At 43.7% G+C, this 22,686-nt stretch overlaps 1 protein-coding gene across 1 annotated transcript in view; it reads right to left on the reverse strand.

The window, feature by feature from the left end:
• The window catches only part of MICU2 (mitochondrial calcium uptake 2), a 342,067-nt gene that overhangs the window by 94,350 nt on the left and 225,031 nt on the right, over nt 1-22,686 (reverse strand). Inside the window, exons 3-4 of the mRNA XM_069759113.1 lie at nt 4,075-4,106; nt 1,895-1,970 (exon numbers count right to left, since the gene is read on the reverse strand). Coding sequence (XP_069615214.1) covers nt 1,895-1,970; nt 4,075-4,106 — 108 coding nt within the window. The remainder of the gene's footprint in view (nt 1-1,894; nt 1,971-4,074; nt 4,107-22,686) is intronic.

A 22,686-nucleotide genomic window follows, 5' to 3' on the forward strand; every position in this document is an offset into this window, starting at 1 on the left:
CCCCCGCGTGGTTCTGGGATTTTTGCTCACCGTTCTTGTGATCATTCTGACCCCACGGGGTGGGATTTTGCGTGGAGCCCCAGATCGAGGGAGATTATCAGTGGTCTTGTATGTCTTCCATTTTCTAATTATTGCTCCCACTGTTGATTTCTTCACTCCAAGCTAGTTGGCTATTGCAGATTCAGTCTTCCCAGCCTGGTGCAGGGCTACAATTTTGTTTCTGGTGTCCTTTGACAGCTCTTTGGTCTTCACCATAGTGGAGTTTGGAGTCAGACTGTTTGAGGGTGTGCACAGGTGTCTTTTTATACTGATAACAAGTTTAAACAGGTGCCATTACTACAGGTAATGAGTGGAGGAAAGAGGAGACTCTTAAAGAAGAAGTTACAGGTCTGTGAGAGCCAGAAATCTTGATTGTTTGTTTCTGACCAAATACTTATTTTCCACCATAATATGCAAATAAATTGTTAAAAAAACAGACAATGTGATTTTCTGGATTTTTATTTCTCAGTTTGTCTCCCATAGTTGAGGTCTACCTATGATGTAAATTACAGACACCTCTCATCTTTTTAAGTGGTGGAACTTGCACTATTGCTGACTGACTAAATACTTTTTTGCCCCACTGTATACATAATCCTTTTTTTTTTTTTTTTTAAGTGTTTTCTTTTACAATGATATTGATCAGCTACCATTAAAATAGCTATATCAGATATGTGGAGCTCCGGACACGTGGCCTCTCCACTGACCAGCCATTACCACCTTAGCCAGGGCCGGAAATAAACAATGTATGGAGTGGAATGAATACGGAATTCAATAGAAGCTGATCTGTAGTACCCAGAAGTGGCCACAAAATGGTGTGGGGCGCTGTGGTGTTCTGCTATGTACAATATCTACATGTGACAGCTGCTGGGGCCGATAACTTATAGATAGCATTGTTCATTGTGGACAGTTTATTTGTATTTTTTTTTACACTGAAGTGAAGCTGAGAATTGCCCCACACTTCTCCATTTCTCCTGATCGGATGCTTCGTTGCCTGTTACTTAGAGAATACGTTCGTACCACAGCAGCAGAACAAGATCTAAAGTGCATCTGCCACCAGAATTCACAATATAAACTGCACTGACCACTAAACAGATCTCTTAGACCTAATGAGACAGATGTACTTACTTTGAAAATCTGAGTTATAATGGCAGTATACTTCTGTTTAAAGTTTCAATGTCCAATAAAATGCAAATTCCAAGAATCAGGTTTATACCACCATTTTGACACGGATTTTCAAACTACCGTAAGTACACCAGTCTCATCAGGTCTAGAGGATTTATGTAAAAATGTATGGAGTTTGATTTGTAAAATCTGAGGACATATGCAGTTTCACGCTTTGGAACACATATGCAATTGCTATAAAAATGTTCGAATATATAACTGCAGTCATGGCCGAAAGTGTTGGCACCCTTGAAATTGTTCCAGAAAATTAAGTATGATGGGAGAAGGCGCCTTAAAATATGAGCGACATGGAACAGTTTGCAAAATAAGTGGTCCAAAATTCCAGATGAGACATGTAAGAAGCTTCTATATGGTTATAGGAAGTAATGGAGTGCAGTTATTTATTCCAAAGGGCGTGCAACAAAATATGAAGTGGAGGGTGTCAATAATTTTGTCCGGCCCATTATTGGGGTTTTGTGAGAAATTACGTCCAATTTTCTATTTTTTTTTCTGTGTTTTCCCCATACACATAAAGGAAATAAACATGTGTATAACAAAACATGTGTAACTGTAATCATTCTCTTACTTTATTTTCTGGAGCAATGTCAAGGGTGCTAAGACTTTCAGCCATGCCTGTATGTAATGTGCTGATGCTGCCGCTGTCATTCACTTTATTCAGTTAGGCAAAACTCACCATTATCACCTAAGTCTCGGAAAAATTTTGGACCTTGTTTTGCCTTCGCTGCCCGAGAGATCATCGCATCAAATTCCTACAGAACAGAAGAAAAATATCCTTACATCTTAGAATAGAAACACGCTGCACAATAACAATGACAGATACATGCTTAAAGCAACTGTCCCAAGTCATGACCCTGAAAACGACATGTGAGTTAGCACGACTAGGAGATGCTTGCATGCTATCTATTTTCCTCGGGTCTCGCCCTCTTTATTAGAGCAGAGCTGTGATCGGTGACTACAGCTCAGCTACAATGTCCAGAGGACGTCGGTGGTAGTCTGAGACACGCCCCCTGGCTTCCCATTGGCTCACTGCTCTCACAAACCGCCTACAGTAGTGTATGAACCCTTTACTTTCAGAGGCTGATCGGGAATAAAGTGCACGGACAGCTATTTTCCATTACAGCAAAGGCAGAATGATTACTAGGTGTCCTACAAATGAGCAGTGAGAACCAGAGGATAATTAGGTAACTGCCTCCTATAATGACATGAGTGAACCTTAATGAAGGCTGCTTTAACAACTAGCAGCGGTGTACCCTGAAGGTCACAGTCCAAACCTGTCACCAGGTCTAAAGTTGCCAATTTTTGCTCCTATTTCATTCCTGTTGCGGGTATTATGAACTGGTGTCGTGATTTTCCATTCTGCCATTTAGATTGATTTTTAATTTTCCTTCTTGGGTTTAAAGGGAACCCCAAACTATTTATAGGTGAATGTCGCTCTTTCAAAAATAAGTCCAGCAACAACTTTACATGGCCACTCCATTCCTCCATTACTGAAAAATCAGCGTTTAAATTGATATGCAAATGACTATGGTGGATCTGAATCCTATGTCACTCCAGCTCTATCCCCACTGCCTTCTGCTTGACTGACGGCTCCTTTGTTTGAAATCTCACAGCAAGAGGCTGTCAGTGAAGCAGGAGGCGGTGGCGCTGCGTGGGGGATTTAGAGCTGGAGTGACAGAGGCTTCAGATCTACAAATAATCTTCAGCCTTATTTGTAAATCAATTCAAAAGCTGATTTCTCAGTAACGGAGGAACGGACTGCCAATGTTAAGCAGTTGTGGACTAGTCTTTGAAAGGACTATATGCACATGTAGTTTAGGGGGAGGGGGGTAAAATCCTGCTGATATATTCCCTTTAATGTCATTTTATATTTTGACCAGACTGTTATTTATTCTTTAATTTTCATTTTTAGTCTTTCCATAAATATGAACCTGCGATCGTTTGATTGCATATTTTATGTAAAGCAATACTACGGATCTCCTATAAAAACCAGCCAGCTGGGGACGAGCAGCCAGCTGGGGATGAGCAGCCAGCTGGGGACAAGCAGCCAGCTGGGGACGAGCAGCCAGCTGGGGAAGAGCAGCCTGCTGGGGACGAGCAGCCAGCTGGGGACGAGCAGCCAGCTGGGGACGAGCAGCCAGCTGGGGACGAGCAGCCAGCTGGGGAAGAGCAGCCTGCTGGGGACGAGCAGCCAGCTGGGGACGAGCAGCCAGCTGGGGACGAGCAGCCAGCTGGGGACGAGCAGGCTCAGCTCCATATACGCCATTACGTTAATTGGTGGAGGACGGATCTTATAGCATGCTCGGGTGCTAACTGACTGTCTTCGACATGCTTAAAAAACATGTTCGAGTCCCCGTTCCTGCATGTCAACACATGCTGGGATAGCCTAACAAACAGGCAATCTCTGCATATGTTGAGGCTGTCCAATAGCCGTGAGACATGCAGCCGCGGGGACTCGAACATATTATTCGAGCACGCTGAAGACACTCTTAGCACCCGAGCATGGCGGATAACGCCTTATCCGTGGACGTTCGCTCATCACTAATGCCCAACAATTACTGCCATACAAAAGAATGATGTAAATGGATGACACAGTCTGGAATGTGAAATTAAATAGTCATGAGACGTTTAGAAAACCTGACATCCCTCATGAAGAGCAGCGTACTACGGTGTCACTGTCGTTGTGCATGGCGCATCCCACACATTGGACCTTTAGCATGAATTTCCTTCTTGGGATGAGATGAGTAAGAGGACAGGTAGCGAGTTGTAAATACTTCGAAAATGCGCAACTGTATCACAGTGATGTGTAAGGCTCACATTCATGGAATATTTCCAGTGGGAAGAAGATCTTCATACCTTTTTTGTTAGTATCCGGGCGTTGGTTTTATCTAGAAAAAGAGAGAAAAAAACCTGATAAGGGCTTTGTGCGGCTACGATAAAGTCTGAGGTGCAGAGGGTAAATGTACGAGTCAGATTTTATGGCATATGTAAGTTATGAAAAAAGATCGATCACAATATTACATTACCAGTGCGAAGTAAGCCAAGACCATGTCTTTACCCCACTTTTTATGTGCATGCCAGGAAGGGTCCCAATGTACACAGAGAACAGGTCTATAAATCTATTGCCAGAAGTAAAGCCAAAAAATCATTTTAAGCTGATGTATGTTAGTATACCATAAAAAATTAATAGCATGATAGATTTAGATTACTCTTTTTTTCAATCCTGACCAAACACCAGCATCTCCTAACAGAATAAAGCAAGTGTCGAAGAGGTGAAAGCTGCAGTGACTGCATAATATACAAACAAAAAGAATAAAGCAGCACTATGTAAGCCCTTAGATGTATGCAGACACTGATTATATGAAAATGTGATAAAGTTTGATAAATATTAGGTTTAGGGTCCCATCAAAGAAAGGTCACCTTGCCATGGTTGATGAGCACATATGAATTAGCCAATTTATGCGCCAACTAAGTATATTCTATACAGCAGTAATTCCATTCAAATGTTCAATGTCTGCATACATCCTAGCGCTTAGAGAATACGGCTTTATTCTCATTTGTATAAAAACTGAACGTGTGAACGCGGCGTTATAGTCAGTCTGCAGATGACTTTCTGGCTTGGCATTTATCTCTGGTCATGTTGCAAGGCTCATTAACTGACTGGAAATTATCTTATATTGTGACTACCCCTCCTAGGTGGTACTTGCAAGATAGCCCTCACGTAGAACAAATGAAACTCATTTTCATACGTTTGCATACGCGTGGAGATTTCCAAAACTTCATACACAATTGGTCTCTTTAAAGAAACCCAGTAGTTCCCCCTAACCTTTCTTGAGGACAGGTTGGGACCGCCAAATTTTTTCCCCTGATCATTGAGTTAAACCAGGTCCTTTCTGTTGTATACCTTGGTTCGGACATATATTCTTCTCAAAGCTTTGCCACTAATGGATAAAAAAGAAAAAAGTGTCACTTATCACTCAAATCCTCCAAGTGTCATCACCAGACTGGAAGTGTTGACACCCTTGTCCATCAGAGACATAACTGCTGAGGCCAGTGACTGGCTGCAATGGGGAAGGACATTGACCCACCACAATGACGAAGTCCTGTCCACCAGACAGTTGACCCATAGTCAAAGAGTAACTTTGGCAGTAACTAGTAGACCGAACACCATCACTTTCAGCCCTGGTGGAGGCCACTGGAGCAGTGGAGGTTCTAACTGGTACGTAGCACTTCTTTTGTTTCATATCTATCTCTTTACTGTGCCACATTTTGAAAAAGGTCATGAAAAACCCTTTTAATACTGCAGATGGTAGAACACCTTTATGTATGGGCATTGTAGTAGGAAAATAGGTGACTGATTTCCAAACATAAAGACTCAATTTATAAGATGGCCATCGCTATTAAAGCTATATATACAAATCAAGCCACCACCATTTGGGCATACTGTCATGCACAGTGTAGGACAGACTAAATGCAACACAAAGGGATACGGGAAAGGGAACCAAACAGTAGGTAAGGGAGAAGCGGAGACCCCTGAACTGATCTCACGTCACCCTGTCTGTCCTACAGTCCCAAAATAGGTTCCGCACCTATCGCCGAGCAGGACTCCTAATCCCTGTGTGACTCTGGCAATAAGCCCTTCACTGGGAAGGACAGGATGAGCGCTAGTCAATCCCACTAACACTAAAGACAACAAGGATAAATTCAACAAGGGGGACACTTAGCTTGAGTAGACTCAGAGAGACACGCCGACACCCTCTAAACTCCAGGAGGACACTAGCAGACTGCTACAGCTCCAAGTCTCAACAAAGAAGTGCAAACAGGAAATAACACCCGCACTTCCCAACAGGAAGTAGGGAGTTATAAACACCCAGGTCCAGGTGTGGTCATTAGCACCAGGGGGAGGTGGACACTAGTCTGCAAAGCAAACAACCGAGACCTTCTGTAGACAGATGCAGTGCAACAGTCTGCAGCCTCTGACACATCCGTGACATCCATAGTGATGGGACCGCCGTCAATCAGTAAGTTATGTGACATGTGAAACTTTGAAGGGATAGGTTATATATGAAGTTAAAGAAAATAATGCGATGTGGTACGTACTGCTGATTTGCACCGCATTTGCCGTGAAGGATGTTTAATGATTCGGGTGAGCAAAGTCTTATAAAACATTAGCATTATCAGCAGACATCTCTGGATTGTCTTCTCGTGTTCCTCTGAATTCCGCTGTCATTCTTAAGCCTTTTATCTGAATAAACGTGACGGGTGTTGCGCGGTGCAAGTGAGCACTAGCTTTAATTTGTCCGAGTGCATTTCCAAACTCTGATGTCAGCCTTGTTCCACGTATTTATGTTGTAGCACGATAGATGGAAAAAAACCATTTCTCGTCTCGCAATTAGATCTAACATAAAACCACTCTTGCCCGTGGCAAATCAAGAGTCGGAATCGGCTGCGTTCGGCGATGTTTAGTTAGTTACGGACATCAACTAATTTGAGTGGCTTCGCCGCGGGCACAGTCTCCTCTGACGCTATCTAAACATATTATCCTAAGCTTGGGGTGTACATGTGGCCCTCTGCCTGGAATATCATCAGGTGCTCGTCGCCGGCGACTATTTCGCACATTTGGAATTGTATAACCAGAGCTTGGAATACTTCAGATAGGTGGAGGCATGCTGGAGGAAGAAAAATGCTATAGGTTGGATGCCAAAATTCCATCAAAGGTTCAGAGATCTGCAGAAAAAGAAGTGTTTTTTGATCTTTAAGACTTCTAATAAAAGCAGAGCCAGCTTTTCTTAAGCTCTACACTTCAGCAAGTAGCACGTAAACTACATAAAAAATTGTTTTTTTTTACTTTAACCCGACGTGCACTGGATGGACAAGCTAATCTAGTCACACTGTGCAAAAGAAATATCTCACCTCGCAAATAACTAATCTAAAGCCTTAATTCTAAGGAGCCCAGCAGGATTTCTGGACGTCCCAGTTTGGAGCCACTTGAAATTACATATTAGAGAATTGCTTAAATAGCAATTGCTGAATAATGGGTATAGCATGAAAAACACATACAACCAGACTCCGCCTGCTAAGGTACCCAATCCCTAAAGTGTGTTGCTTACTGGGATGCTTGCTGAGGTTTTCATAAAATCAGTTTTATTTGCTTCAGATGTAGCAGTTCTCAGAATGCGGAGCTCTACATAACCCCGCCCACATCACTGATTGGCAGCCTTCTGTGTACAGTGCATAGGCAGAAAGCTGCCAATCACTGATATGGGTGGTGATGCACAGAGCTGATATGAATATGGAGGACTACCTGATAGGAGGATTAGTAGTTCTATAGTGATAATTTCCTGCCGATAAAACGAATTTTATGAAAACTACAGGAGGCAGCCCAGTAAGTGACACCGCTGGAATCAGGGTCCCCGTTTCTACATTATGCTCCTCTTAGGATAGTTGGCAAAACCCCATTGAAAGATTCCCTTTAAATCCTGTAAACTGACAAACTGGTGACTCCATTCACAGGAAAGGTAATAATTACTACATTGTGGGGGGGGGAGGGGGGGGGGGAAGGCATTTGGCAGAGATTCCCATGGAAGTACTGGGGACTTCCACCTGCCATCTTAATGTAGCCGGGTTTTCGGTGGGGCGCTGTACTCTACTATCTATGGTAGTCTCATAGACCGTAAATAGAAGAACAGTGTGCATGCATGAAAAGAACTCAACTCAATAGAAGAGGAAGAAAGTTCCCAGTCCCAGCAATTCGGGGAGATCTCAACCAACGGGCGGCCATCAACTTATTGCTGTGAACTGGTGATAACTAGTGATGATCGAGCACTTAAATGATCGAGTGCTCGAATGAAGCAGCTAGGATGCTCTGACCGGTTCGATTCGAGTACAGAGTACAATGGAAGTCAAAGAAAAACTTGAGCATTTTTCCAGAAGACCTTAACAGCAGGACTAGGGAGGCAGAAAAAAATCTCTCACAACAATAACACTCAAGCACCAATGATACTCAGTCGAGTAACGAGCATACCTGAGCACCCCGATGTTCGACCGAGTAACGAGCATACCCGAGCACCCCGACGTTCGACCGAGTAATGAGCATACCCGAGCACTCCGATGTTCGACCAAGTAACGAGCATACCCGAGCACCCCGATGCTTGACGGAGTAATGAGCATACTCAAGCTCACCGATGCTTGACCGAGTAACGAGCATACCTGAGCAACCCGATGCTCGATCGAGTAACAAGCATACCCGAGCACCCCAATGCTCGATCGAGTAACGAGCACCCCAATGTTTGAGTAACGAGCATACCCCAGCACCCCAATGCTCGAGTAACAAGCATACCCCAGCACCCCAATGCTCGATCGAGTAACAAGCATACCACAGCACCCCAATGCTCGATCGAGTAACGAGCATACCCCAGCACCCCAATGCTCGATCGAGTAACGAGCACACCTGAGCACCCCGATGTTCGAGTAACAAGCATACCTGAGCACCCCGATGCTCGATCGAGTAACGAGCATACCCCAGCACCCCAATGCTCGATCGAGTAACGAGCATACCCCAGCACCCTGATGCTCGATCGAATAATGAGCATACCTGAGCACTCCAATGCTCGATCGAGTAATGAGCATTCCTGAGCACTCTGATGCTCGATCAAGTAATGAGCATAGCTGAGCACCCCGATGCTCGATCGAGTAACGAGCATACCTGAGCACCCCAATGATCGATCGAGTAATGAGCGTACCTGAGTAACCTGATGCTCGATCAAGTAATGAGCGTACCTGAGTAACCTGATGCTCGATCAAGTAATGAGCATACCCACACACCCCAATGCTCGACTGAGTAACGAGCATAAACGAGCACCCCGATGCTCAATCGACTATTGCGCAGTGCCGAGCATGCTCGCTCATCACTGGTGATAACTTGTTCTTGCTGGAAACCCCTTTAAGGACTGGTACTGAGTCACACTGGCGCTCACCACTTGGTAGGCAAACTACCCCAGGGAGGGGGATTCGTAGAGTAGGGAGGACAGCCCCCAGCTGCTGGAATCTGAACAGAATATGTGCCAATTCTGTAAATGAATATGATTCAATGCTACAACATATACTACAACAAGGATCCTGATGAAGAAGGTTGAATACCTTTGAAACACCATGGTTACCCCTTTTGGTCCTAACGCCGCTCCGTAGCTTTGAGACGTCACACCCAAGAGCACGTGCAAGCAGGTACTGGCAGCGATTTTTTTCAGCTGTATCCAGGGATGCCTTCGGCTGGGGCTCCCTTGGTATCACACAGCTGAGGCACTCTCTGCCTCCTACCGCCAGCAAGAAACAACTTACATCCAGCCTGTCCATTACCGCACAGCCGGATGAGGCACCATGGATTGTGGAACACAGACGGCTATCCACCACATTTAGGGTAAGCGCTGAGTACCGCATTTACCTGTACTATTCATGGTTTAGTAAGAGGTGGCTTTTATCATTGAGGTCGTTCGTGCACACCAGGCATCAGTCCCTGTTTCAAAAGAGTAATATCCAGTTGAATGATTCAAGCAGGGAAACAGGGAATTAATTAAGTAACCAGTCCCATTAGTTCATTCCTAACGAACACTCTTTGGACACACTTCTTTTCCCCCAAGCGCGGCATCATAGGTTGTAGCACTGAATCATACCCCTTTAAGAACTGTTTACACTGGATAGTTATTACGTTTTTCTTCTTATTCTAAATGCACCTACACAAATTACAGACTTGTAGATAAATGCTGTGCACTTGCCAGCCTGGAGCAAAGCGTTCGCTGCGGCCGAACAACTAAGACCCTGTCTGTCAAGTATCAGAAACCACTCCTAGGTGGTTTGATAGGAAATTTTGGTTAAATGGGTCTATCAGCGATTGGGCACAATGAATGTCAGATCAATCTGATGTTGTCATACTTTATGTACATTTTAATCTTTTGCGGTTAAAGGAAAGCAATTTATAGCATAATATTGTATTAGAGAATTGCATTTTATACTGCTCACATACAGTGGGTACGGAAAGTATTCAGACCCCTTTACATTTTTCACTCTGTTTCATTGAAGCCATTTGGTAAATTCAAAAAAGTTCATTTTTTTCTCATTAATGTAGACTCTGCACCTCATCTGGACTGAAAAAAAACAGAAATGTAGACATTTTTGCAAATTTATTAAAAAAGAAAAACTGAAATATCATATGGTAATAAGTATTCAGACCCTTTGCTCAGACACTCATATTTAAGTCACATGCTGTCCATTTCCTTGTGATCATCCTTGAGATGGTTCTACTCCTTCATTGGAGACCAGCTGTGTTTAATTAAACTGATAGGACTTGATTTGGAAAGGCGCACACCTGTCTATATAAGACCTCACAGCTCACAGTGCATGTCAGACCAAATGAAAATCACGAGGTAAAAGGAACTGGCCAAGGAGCTCAGAGACAGATCTGGCCAAGGTTATAGCAGAAATTCTGCAGTACTCAAGGTTACTAAGAGCACAGCGGCCTCTATAATCCTTAAATGGAAGAAGTTTGGGACCACCAGAAGTCTTCATAGACCTGGCCGGCCAGCCAAACTGAGCAATCGTGGAAGAGCCTTGATGAGAGGTAAAGAAGAACCCCAAGATCACTATGGCTGAGCTCCAGAGATGCAGTAGGGAGATGGGAGAAAGTTCCACAAAGTCAACTATCACAGCAGCCCTCCACCAATCGGGCCTTTATGGCAGAGTAGCCCGAGACAGAAGCCTCTCATCAGTGGAAGATATATGAAAGCCCACGTAGAGTTTGCTAAAAAAAAAACAAAAACACATGAATGACTCCCAGAGTATGAGAAATAAGATTCTCTGGTCTGATGAGACGAAGATAGACCTTTTTGGTGATAATTCTAAGCGGTATGTGTGGAGAAAACCAGGCACTGCTAATCACCTGCCCAATACAATCCCAACAGTGAAACATGGTGGTGGCAGCATCATGATATGGGTTTTTTTTTCAGCAGCAGGGACAGGACGACTGGTTGTCATTGAAGGAAACATGAATGCGGCCAAGTATAAAGAGACCCTGGATGAAAACCTCTTCCAGAGTGCTCTGGACCCCAGACTTGGTTGAAGGTTCACCTTCCAACAAGACAATGACCCTAAGCACACAGCTAAAATAGCAAAGGAGTGGCTTCAGAACAACTCTGTTACCATTCTTGACTGGCCCAGCCAGAGCCCTGACCTAAACCCAATTGAGCATCTCTGGAGAGACCTGAAAATAGCTGACCACCAACGTTCACCATCCAACCTGATGGAACTGGAGAGGATCTGCAAGGAGGAATGGCAGAGGATCCCCAAATCCAGGTGTGAAAAACTTGTTGCATCATTCCTAAGAAGACTCATGGCTGTACTAGCTCAAAGGGTGTTTCTACTCAATACTGAGCAAAGGGTCTGAAGACTTATGACCATGTGATATTTCAGGTTTTCTTTTTTAATAAATTTGCAAAAATTTCTACATTTCTGCTTTTTTTTCAGTTCAGATGAGGTGCAGAGTGTACATTAATGAGAAAAAAATAACCTTTTTTGAATTTACCAAATGGCTGCAATGAAACAAAGAGTGAAAAATTTAAAGGGGTCTGAATACTTTCCGTTACCCACTGTATATTCTAGGTAAATGCTTTGTTTTAGGTTTAAGAATAGGTGAAAACCTAGATCAAAACATTACAAGTTGAAAAGAAAAAATGGTTAATAGGCGGCCAGCCTGGCAATGAGGTGGGAGGCTTCCCGGTGCCAGGAGGCAGATTGCGGCTATTTACATAAGTAATAAACAGAGCCCGGTAATCACAGAAAGCATCAGACTGCTCGCTTGGCACCTGACCTCTCTCTTCTCTTCACATCATGACATTGCCTGCACAGGAAAAGCGGGCGGGCGGACTTAAAAGAACCAATTTAACAAGATCATATAAAGTGCAGACCAACTGCATAGAAGAAAAGATAAAGAACTATGCTGGGGAGATGAAGAGCTATGCGGGTTTCTGAGCCGTAGATAAAACTATATTGAGAAGATAAAGGAGGAGATTGAATTCTAAGCTGTAGAAAAATACCCACAAGTATATAATAAAAAATAAATAAATAACAGATTGGTTCCTGCATTCATCCTCATACACGACAATGAATACAGAGGATGTATATTCAATATAGGTTATATAAGGTGTAATGACTTACCAGTCTGGTGAAATCACACTATAAAGGACGACCTTGTAACACAAAAATGTGGCCGTATTGTTACCATATATTCTGTATAACGCTGTAGGTGTTTTTGTACACAGTGTGACATCATATGGAGAAAATAAAAGTGATATACTATATTGGATATTATACAAGGACCTTAGAAGCAGGAAATTCTTTGGCACTCCTACAATACGTTATATGCAAACCATCGGAATTTATATAAAAGCCTTAAAAGGCTATGCTCAACTTTGCACACATTTTTTTATTGTTTATTTCCAAAGTACAAAGTTAAGCAATTTTCTAAATAGTTTTCAATTAAATATTTCTACCATTTTGCTGCTGTAAGTCCTGTATCTGGCGGAGTGCTTTTGTAAAAAAAAATGTTGAGTTCCCGCTCAACTTTTTGCTCTTCCTTCACTCAGTGTTAGGCCCCCTTCACACATCGGTGTTTCCGATACTTGTGGCATCCGTTTCCACAGGTACAAGAGACAGGTACACATGCACCCCCATTGTGATCTATGGGACATGACCCACACAGACATGTTCATTTGTTTCCGGCAGCACGTATGACAATGCGCACCATAGGAGCCGGAATAGAATGCAGAATACAAAGGAAAGATGTTTATGTGTTAAAGATGTGCAGAGATAATAGACAGATATACAGATCGATCTATAGCTTGTGCCTTGCATGTGTAGCTTACTGTACATATATTAACCGAAAACAAGTGAATGAAAAAAAATAAAGTGAGGTCCTTCCATTTTTGATGACCAGCAAAAGTAAAGCAGACAGGTGGGAGATTATATTTTCAGGCTGGGAAGGTCCATGATTAATGAGCCCTTCCCAGCCTAAAAATACCAGCCCACAGCCGCCCCAGAAGTGGAGAATCACATGAGATGCTTCAGTTCTGGCGGCGCTGTCCTGGTGCAGTGGCAATCGGGGTAATGGGGCTAGAGATTGATGTCTGCTGTGAACTGTCCAAAAAGACAGCTGACAAGTTCAAGTGAACCTGTTAGAAACTTTAATGTCTCAAAATCATTTATATGACTATAGTTTTAACAACAGAAATGCATTTATTCACTGCAGGCTAATATTCAGGGGCACCATTTCAATTTTTGCCTTGGTGAGCAGGAAAGGAACACAATGACTTAGGGAGATTAGCTCCAGCGCCATGGGTTGTAAACTTCTTGATTATACTGCACACCATTGGCAAAGGAACATCAAGATCTCTGGAGATGGACTGGTTACCTTGAGATTGTTGATATTTTTTTTTAACAATTATGGATCTCAAGTGCTCACAACAGTTCTCTTCTCCTCTTTCTGTTCTCCATGCTTAGTGTGGGACGCACAGATACACAATGCAAAGATTGAGTCCACTCTCCCCTATTTATCTGGTTTCAGGAGTTATTTTCATATTGCCCACACCTGTTACTTGCCACAGGTGAGCTGGAAAGAGCATCACATGTGTGAAACAAAGTTGTTTAGCCACAGCTTTGGAAAGATGCCAACAATTTTGTCCGGTCCATTTTAGGGGTTTTGTGCGAAATTACGGTACGTCCAATTTGCCTTTATTCTCTGTTTTTTGTTTTGTTACAATACACACAACAGAAATCACGTATGTATAACAAAACGTGTGCAACTGCAATAATTTTCTAGGAGAAACACTTCATTTTTTGGAACAATTTCAAAAGTGCCAACCCTTTCAGCCATAACTGTACACTGTGTTCCAAATTATTATGCAAATTGGATTTAAGTGTCGTAAAGATTTAATTGTTTTGTTTTTCAAATAAACTCATGGATGGTATTGTGTCTCAGGGCTCAATCGATCACTGAAATCAATCTGAAAAACATGTGATAATTAGTTTTCCAGGTGATTCTAATTAAAGGAAAACTACTTAAAAATGATGTTCCACATTATTAAGCAGGCCACAGGTTTCAAGCAATATGGGAAATAAAAAAGGATCTCTCTGTTGCTGAAAAACATCAAATAGTGCAATGCCTTGGTCAAGGGATGAAAAAATTAGACATTTCCCGAAAACTTAAGCGTGATCATCATACCGTGAAGAGATTTGTGGCTGAATCTGAGCACAGACGTGTTCGTGCTGATAAAGGTAGAATGAGGAAGGTTTCTGCCAGGCAAGTTCATTGGATTAAGAGAGCAGTTGCTAAAAAGCCAATACAAACCAGCAAACAGATATTTGAAGCTGCTGGTGCCTCTGGAGTCCCTTGAACTTCAAGGTGTAGGATCCTTCAAAGGCTTGCTGTGGTGCATAAACCTACTATTCGGCCACCCCTAAACAGTGTTCACAAGCAGAAACGGTTGCAGTGGGCCCAGACATACATGAAGACTAATTTTCAAACAGTCTTGTTTACTGATGAGTGTCGAGCAACCCTGGATGGTCCAGATGGATGGAGTAGTGGATGGTTGGTGGATGGCCACCATTTTGCAACAAGGCTGCGACGTCAGCAAGGAATGGAGGAGTCATGTTTTGGGCCGGAATCATGGGGAAACAGCTGGTAGGGCCCTTTAAGGATCCTAAAGGTGTGAAAATTACCTCTGCAAAGTATATAAAGTTTCTGACTGACAACTTTCTTCCATGGTCTAAAAAGGAGAAACGTGCCTTCAGGAGCAAAATCATCTTCATGCATGACCATGAACCATCTCATGCTGCAAAGAATACCTCTGAGTCATTGGCTGCTATGGGCATAAAAGGAGATAAACTCATGGTGTGGCCACCATCTTCCCCTGACCTCAACCCTATAGAAAACCTTTGGAGTATCATCAAGCAAAGTTCTATGAGGGTGGGAGGCAGTTCACATCAAAACAGCAGCTCTGGGAGGCTATTCTGACTTCATGCAAAAAAATACAAGCAGAAACTCTCCAAAAACTCACAAGTTCAATGGATGCAAGAATTGTGAAGGTGATATCAAAGAAGGGTTCCTATGTTAAAGGGAACCTGTCACCCCGTTTTTTCAGTACGAGATAAAAATACTGTTAAATAGGGCCTGAGCTGTGCGTTACTATAGTGTATTTTGTGTACCCTGATTCCCCACCTATGCTGCCGAAATAACTTACCAAAGTCGCCGTTTTCGCCTGTCAATCAGGCTGGTCAGGTCATATGGGCGTGGCGACATCGCTGTTTCTTCCCCCAGATCTTGCATATCTTTCCGTTGGTGGCGTAGTGGTTTGCGCATGCCCATTTTCTGAATCCACTGGGCAGGAGAAGAAAAAACGCACGATCTGCGCTATTTCCCTGGTGATCTGTGGGGGCGGCCATCTTTTTGAGGCCACGCGTGCGCATATGGAGTCCTCTGCTGCCCGGGGCTTCAGAAAAATGGCCGCGGGGTGCCACGCGTGCGCAGATGGAGATCGCGGTGGCCATTTTCCTGAAGCCGAGATGCGAACTCGGCTTCAGGAAAATGGCCGCCGCGATCTCCATCTGCGCATGCGCGGCATCCCGCGGCCATTTTCCTGAAGCCCCGAGCAGCAGAGGACTCCATATGCGCACACGCGGCCTCAGGAAGATGGCCGCCCCCACAGATCACCAGGGAAATAGCGCAGATCACGCGTTTTTTCTTCTTCTGCCCAGTGGATTCAGAAGATGGGCATGCGCAAACCACTACGCCACCAACGGAAAGATATGCAAGATCTGGGGGAAGAAACAGCGATGTCGCCACGCCCATATGACCTGACCAGCCTGATTGACAGGTGAAAACGGCGACTTTGGTAAGTTATTTCGGCAGCATAGGTGGGGAATCAGGGTATACAAAATACACTATAGTAACGCACAGCTCAGGCCCTATTTAACAGTATTTTTATCTTGTACTGAAAAAACGGGGTGACAGGTTCCCTTTAACATGTAACTTGGCCTGGTAGGATGTTTTGGAGTTAAATAGCTTTTTGTTCAGTGAATGTGACCTCCTAATGCTGCAAATTCCACAAATGAGCATTTTCAGTTCTTTAAAATATATCAAATGTTTAGAAATTCTACTGTGCCTAATAATTTGGAACAGTGCATTTTGAGTTTTTATTCATTTTGGAGATTATACTGTTATCATTGGGAGGTTTCTATAATAAAATTCGATGTATAATCTAACGGGTGATGACTTATTAGACTGGCTGTCATATGCACCAACCATTTAGGAAAATCAGAGAAAAATGTAATTTGCAGAATAATTTGGAACATGGTGTATATAGAATAAGCAATGAGAGGATTGCAGGTCCAAATCACTAAACGGACTTAATAAAAATAGAAAAAATTATTAAAAAAATGAACACAAATCACTAATTTTCCTTGGTTAAAAATAATATTAAAAAAAAATGAAACGGTTAGTACTGCTGCACCCGTAAATGCCTAACATATCAAAACGATCAAAATTCAATAACGAGAAAAGAAACCCATACGAGAAAGAGAAAAATTTTGAACCGCCAGAGCTGCGTTTGCCGCCTTATCTACCTTAAAAAGTGCAATAAATACCCCAATTCGGGATGACTGTAAACATCAGCTCAGTTTATTTTTCCATGGAGGGAAAAAAAAAAAAATAATATTATGGGTCTCATAACTTAAACGACCAAGTCTCATCACTAGCTCCAGCAAAAAAAAAGTTAAAAATAAGGGAAAAAAATAGACAAAATGTGGCAAAAATAGGCTGTGAACTAAAAGCTTTGTATATTTTAACGAAGATTAAATAAAGTAAGTTTTTATTTTACAGCCTATTTTTTTTCCACCTTTATGTCTCTTTTTTCCTGATTCTGTTCATGGGCATACAGACACTTTAATGAATGTCCGATACCAGCAGGCGTAAACGCCAGTGTTGGATGTGATGTACAGGCACATAGCTGTGCACGCAGCCGCCCCTCCAGCGCTGACCAAGGATTAGAGCATTCCACCGCAGCAATAACATCGCTGGTCGGGAGGCTTTCAGCCTGACATACATATCAACAACAGAGATATGCACGTGAAATGCCATTACAGCAAGAATGGCCATGTAATAGCCAGGGATGAATAAATACATGCTGATGTAGCCTTCGGGGCACTTTACCACATACTGTAGACCCCTAGATTTTCTATCAAAGAGTCCACCTGTGTTGGCTGGAGAGACTAAAAACAAGTGACTGACGTGGTGCACTCGGGTTCACATAGGACAATACTGTCTGCAGTCTGTTGCGTACGAGGATAGGCCATGCACTTGAAACCGGCTCATCTGAGCCCGAAGAGGGAGCAAAATCTGCCCAGTTATTTTATACTGAATTAGTGGTGGGAGAATGAGGGTGGTGATCCATGTTGCTCTGGATGCCAAGAAACCAGGAAGCAACAATATGGGTTCAAGCGGTTTATACACGTTTCCCATTTTGACCAACTTCTTCCTCAGGAGAACCATAGTAGCTCCTGAGGAGTAAGTTGGTCCAATTTCAAAAAGCACAGAGACTAAACCGCTTGAACCCATATTGTTGCCCCCTGGCATCCATATTGACGGATTACCACCCTCATGCTCCCACCACTAAGGCCTCCTTTAGACGTCTGTGTCTCTGGTACATGTGGTGACAGTTTCCACACGTATTGGAGACACTGACACATGTAGACCCATTTAAATGTACGGGTCTGCGCACACGTCATTTTGTCTCCATGGACCCTGTGTCTGTGTGCAAAACACGTTGATGCCTAGGAGCCGGATTCAGCTTTTATCATTGTCGCCGGGTCTCCCTGCGATCAGTGAATCTCAATGACGCTGATGAGATTTGTAGTCAGCACCGTCATCTATGTATCAAGAGTCTTAAATAAATAAAACATGTTGGCTCCTCCATAATTTTCATAACCAGCTGAGGGAAAACAGACAGCTGGGAAATGCTGTTAATATTCTGGGAAAGGGTCAATAGCCATAAAGGTTCCCAAAGTCTTGATAAAGGCTAAGAAAACAACTGTGATCTCTTAACATCCAAAGACATACTGATAGGGATTCTAGATTGTGAGCCCCATCGGGGACAGTGGTGATAATGTGTGCAAAACTGTAAAGCGCTGCGGAATATGTTAGCGCTATATAAAAATAAAGATTATTATTATTATTATTATTATTAACAGTTATTATAGTGGACCCCCCAAAAATGATAGGGGGTCCCCCTATATTTACTAACTTGCAAAGGTTAAACAGACAGCTGCAGGCTGGTATTAATAGACTGGGATGGGGCCATAAATAGCTTTGGAATCTGCTGCCCCACCCCACAAACTTTCACACCCTCACAGAAATCTTAAACATCTTGACCTACATGAATTCTCTGAATCCCTCCTCCCTCTCACAGACATAAGTTCCATACTCAATGCGGATGACGCTGCCGCTCTATATAAAACCACAATAGCTGTAGCTTTGGAATCTGCTGCCCCACTTACACATACCAAAGCTCGCAAAATAAACAGACAGCCCTGGCACACAAGCCTGACCAAAGAACTGAGGCGAGCTTCCAGGGCTGCTGAGCGCAGATGGAAAAGATCCCACTCCAACGAGCACTTCATCGCACTCAAACAGACCCTCACTACTTTCAAGACCACACTTGCCACAGCTAAACAAACCTACTTCTCATCTCTCATATCCTCCCTGTCTCACAACCCTAAACACAGTTATTCAACACCTTCAATTCTCTCCTCCGTCCCCCAGCACCTCCTCCCTCCCCACTTATCTCAGCTGAAGACTTTGCCTCATTTTTCAAGCAGAAGATTGATAGCACCAGAGACAGTTTTGGTCAACAACCCCAGAGCCCTTCCTCCCGACTTCCCAGCCCTCCACCTCCAAAACCAACTTCTCCACCATTACAGAAGATCAACTCTCCACTCTACTCTCAAGATCGCATCTCACCACCTGTGCACTTGACCCGATCCCTTCCCACTTCATCCCAAACCTCACCACAGTCTTCATCCCAACCCTAATCCATCTCTTCAACCTATCACTAACAACTGGTGTTTTCCCCTCAAGCTTTAAACATGCCCCAATCACACCTATCCTCAAAAAGCCCTCTCTTGACCCATCCTCTGTATCTAGCTATCGCCCTATATCACTTCTTCCTTATGCCTCCAAACTACTGGAACAACACGTCTACCTTGAACTATCCTCCCATGTCTCTTCTTGCTCCCTCTTTGACCGCTTACAATCTGGCTTCCGGTCACACCATTCCACTGAAACTGCCCTAACTAAGGTCACCAATGACCTCTTAACCGCCAAGAGCGCAAGCGACACTACTCGTCCTCCTCCTCCTTGACCTGTCGGCTACCTTTGACACAGTGGACCATTCCCTATTATTACAGACCCTCTCATCCCTTGGCATCACAGACTTGGCCCTATCCTGGATCTCATCATACCTAACACACCGGACATTCAGCATCTCCCACTCACACACCACTTCCTCACCTCGCCCCCTATCTGTCGGAGTCCCACAAGGTTTAGTCCTTGGGCCCCTGCTCTTCTCCATTTACCCCTTTGGCCTGGGGCAGCTCATAGAATCTCATGGCTTTCAGTATCACCTCTATGCTGATGACACACAGATCTACATCTCTGGACCAGATATCACCTCCCTACTAACCAGAATCCCTCAATGTCTGTCCACCATTTCATCCTTCTTCTCCGCTAGATTTCTGAAACTTAACATGGACAAAACAGAATTCATCATCTTTCCCCCATCTCACGCGACCCCCCCCAACGAACCTATCCATTACAGTGCATGGCTGCCCACTCTCCCCAGTCCCACAAGCTCGCTGCCTTGGGGTAATCCTTGACGCTGATTTCTCCTTCAAACCACATATCCAAGCCCTTTCCACTTCCTGCAGACTTCAACTCAAAAATATTTCACGAATCCGTACATTCCTCAACCAAGAATCTGCAAAAACCCTAGTCCATGCCCTAATCATCTCTCGCCTTGACTACTGCAACCTCCTGCTCTGTGGCCTCCCCTCTAACACTCTCGCACCACTCCAATCTATTCTAAACTCTGCTGCCCGACTAATCCATCTGTCCCCCCGCTATTCCCCGGCCTCTCCCCTCTGTCAATCCCTTCACTGGCTCCCCATTGCCCAGAGACTCCACTACAAAACCCTAACCATGACGTACAAAGCCATCCACAACCTGTCTCCTCCATACATCTGTGACCTCGTCTCCCGATACTTACCTACACGCAACCTCCGATCCTCACAAGACCTCCTTCTCTACTCCCCTCTTATCTCCTCTTCCCACAATCGTATACAAGATTTCTCTCGCGTATCACCCCTACTCTGGAACCCTCTACCACAACACATCAGACTCTCGCCTACCATCGAAACCTTCAAAAAGAACCTGAAGACCCACCTCTTCCGACAAGCCTACAACCTGCAGTAACCACCTATCGACCAAACCGCTGCATGACCAGCTCTATCCTCACCTACTGTATTCTCACCCATCCCTTGTAGATTGTGAGCCCTCGCGGGCAGGGTCTTCTCTCCTCCTGTACCAGTTATGACTTGTATTGTTTAAGATTATTGTACTTGTTTTTATTATGTATACCCCTCCTCACATGTAAAGCGCCATGGAATAAATGGCGCTATAACAAATAATAATAATAATAATAATAAATATTGGCCACCTCACAGGTTAACAACATCAGCCCTCGGCCTCCCCAAAAATGGAGCATCCATTAGATGCACCAATTCTGGCACTCAGCCTCTGCTCTTCCCACTTGCCCTGGTAAAGTGGCAAGTGGGGTAATAGTTTTGGGATTCATGTCAGGTGTTTTATGTTGTCTGACATTAAGTCCAGGTATTAGTAGTGGAGAAGTGTCCATCAGACATCCCCATTACTAACCCCATAATCAACAGAGTAAAGTACTTTAATTGAAAGAAAGTTAAGAAACACTCCCCGTCACTCTCTGAGTGAGACCTCTCCATTACTAGCCCCTGGGCTCGACATCAGCGAACATAAAACAGCTGACATCAACCCACAACTGTTCAAATTCATCTCTATGTAAAATCTACTTTGCTGTTTATATGAGGAGTTTTAGCTTGTTTTCCTGGAGAGGTTTTTTTTTTTTTTAAATGCACGTCATATGTTTAAAGAGGATCCTGAAGAAAAGCTCTCCAAAATAGGTACTGTACAATGAAAAGGCTGCAAAAAAATCTCTTCAAAACAGCTTCACGAAAGGAAAAAGGAGAGATTTCACAAATGGGTTCTGCTTAATAACTTGTGGTTTTTGAACTTCTGAGGAAACCTAACAAGGCCTTCAAACACATGAGAAGTTTGCGAGACAAGCCAACCATTTAATGTGCACATGGATTTTCTGACTTTCCCTCGACAGATGAAGTTGGGAGAGAAAAGGACAGAGAGCGTTGAATTTGAATGAATGATCATTGTGTTCTTCCAGGAGAGGAGCCATGCCATAGATGTCCAACAGTTGCTTACATGGCTGTCCTCAAAAAAAAAAAAAAAAAAAAGAGGCAAACGCTCATCAGAACCAAGCCTGCATTTCTCCATTGGAGTGGGGAGAGGCGTGGGTCGACACGAATCTAAGGTATAATATAGGGGCACCTATAGTCGGACAGGTCCTTTACACGCTACGATGTTTGAAACCACGGATGAAGAATGGATGGAATTAACAATTGTTGATTATCTAATGGACATGTTCCTCCTAACAGAAGGATGAAAACGCCTGTCGGTAGGCAGATCAGCACTAGATCGCAAAACTTTGTGTTATATGATTGTCACTATGGGCAGAGTTCACACCTACTGCTCGCTGACGATAACTACCATTTTCATTACTGTCACAATAGTTTAGGATCAACACTTATGGTTTAGTTTACCTTCTCCTTTATAAACATAGTCTAAGACTTCATGGGATTTTGGGGGGGACTTTTGATTCTCATGACCTATCTTATAGTTAGGTAATCAATATTCATCAGTGGGGGGGCAGTGAACTGAAGGGTTCATGGTGTGCCAACCGCTCCACATTGGTAATACTCCATGCTGCTCACTCCCACATCGGCAGGTGAGAAACGCTGCTGGTGTGGCTTTGATGAGCGCTTGTCAGGTACGGGCAACTCTTTTCCAAACCTGGCAGATGCAGTGCAACTTTCCTATGAAATGAGAGAAGGCGCAAAACCTGCTGAAACCTGGCAAGTGGCTTACCAGCAGCATTTCTCACCTCCACGGGCGGAAACCAGGGGCATTTGATAATTCTTTAAGGCCGGGATCAGAAGGCCGTATTGAGAATCAGGCCAAAGGTGACTGCAAATTGTGTACAATACTGG

Source organism: Ranitomeya imitator, chromosome 3, assembly GCF_032444005.1.
Source record: "Ranitomeya imitator isolate aRanImi1 chromosome 3, aRanImi1.pri, whole genome shotgun sequence".
Lineage (NCBI taxonomy): Eukaryota > Metazoa > Chordata > Amphibia > Anura > Dendrobatidae > Ranitomeya > Ranitomeya imitator.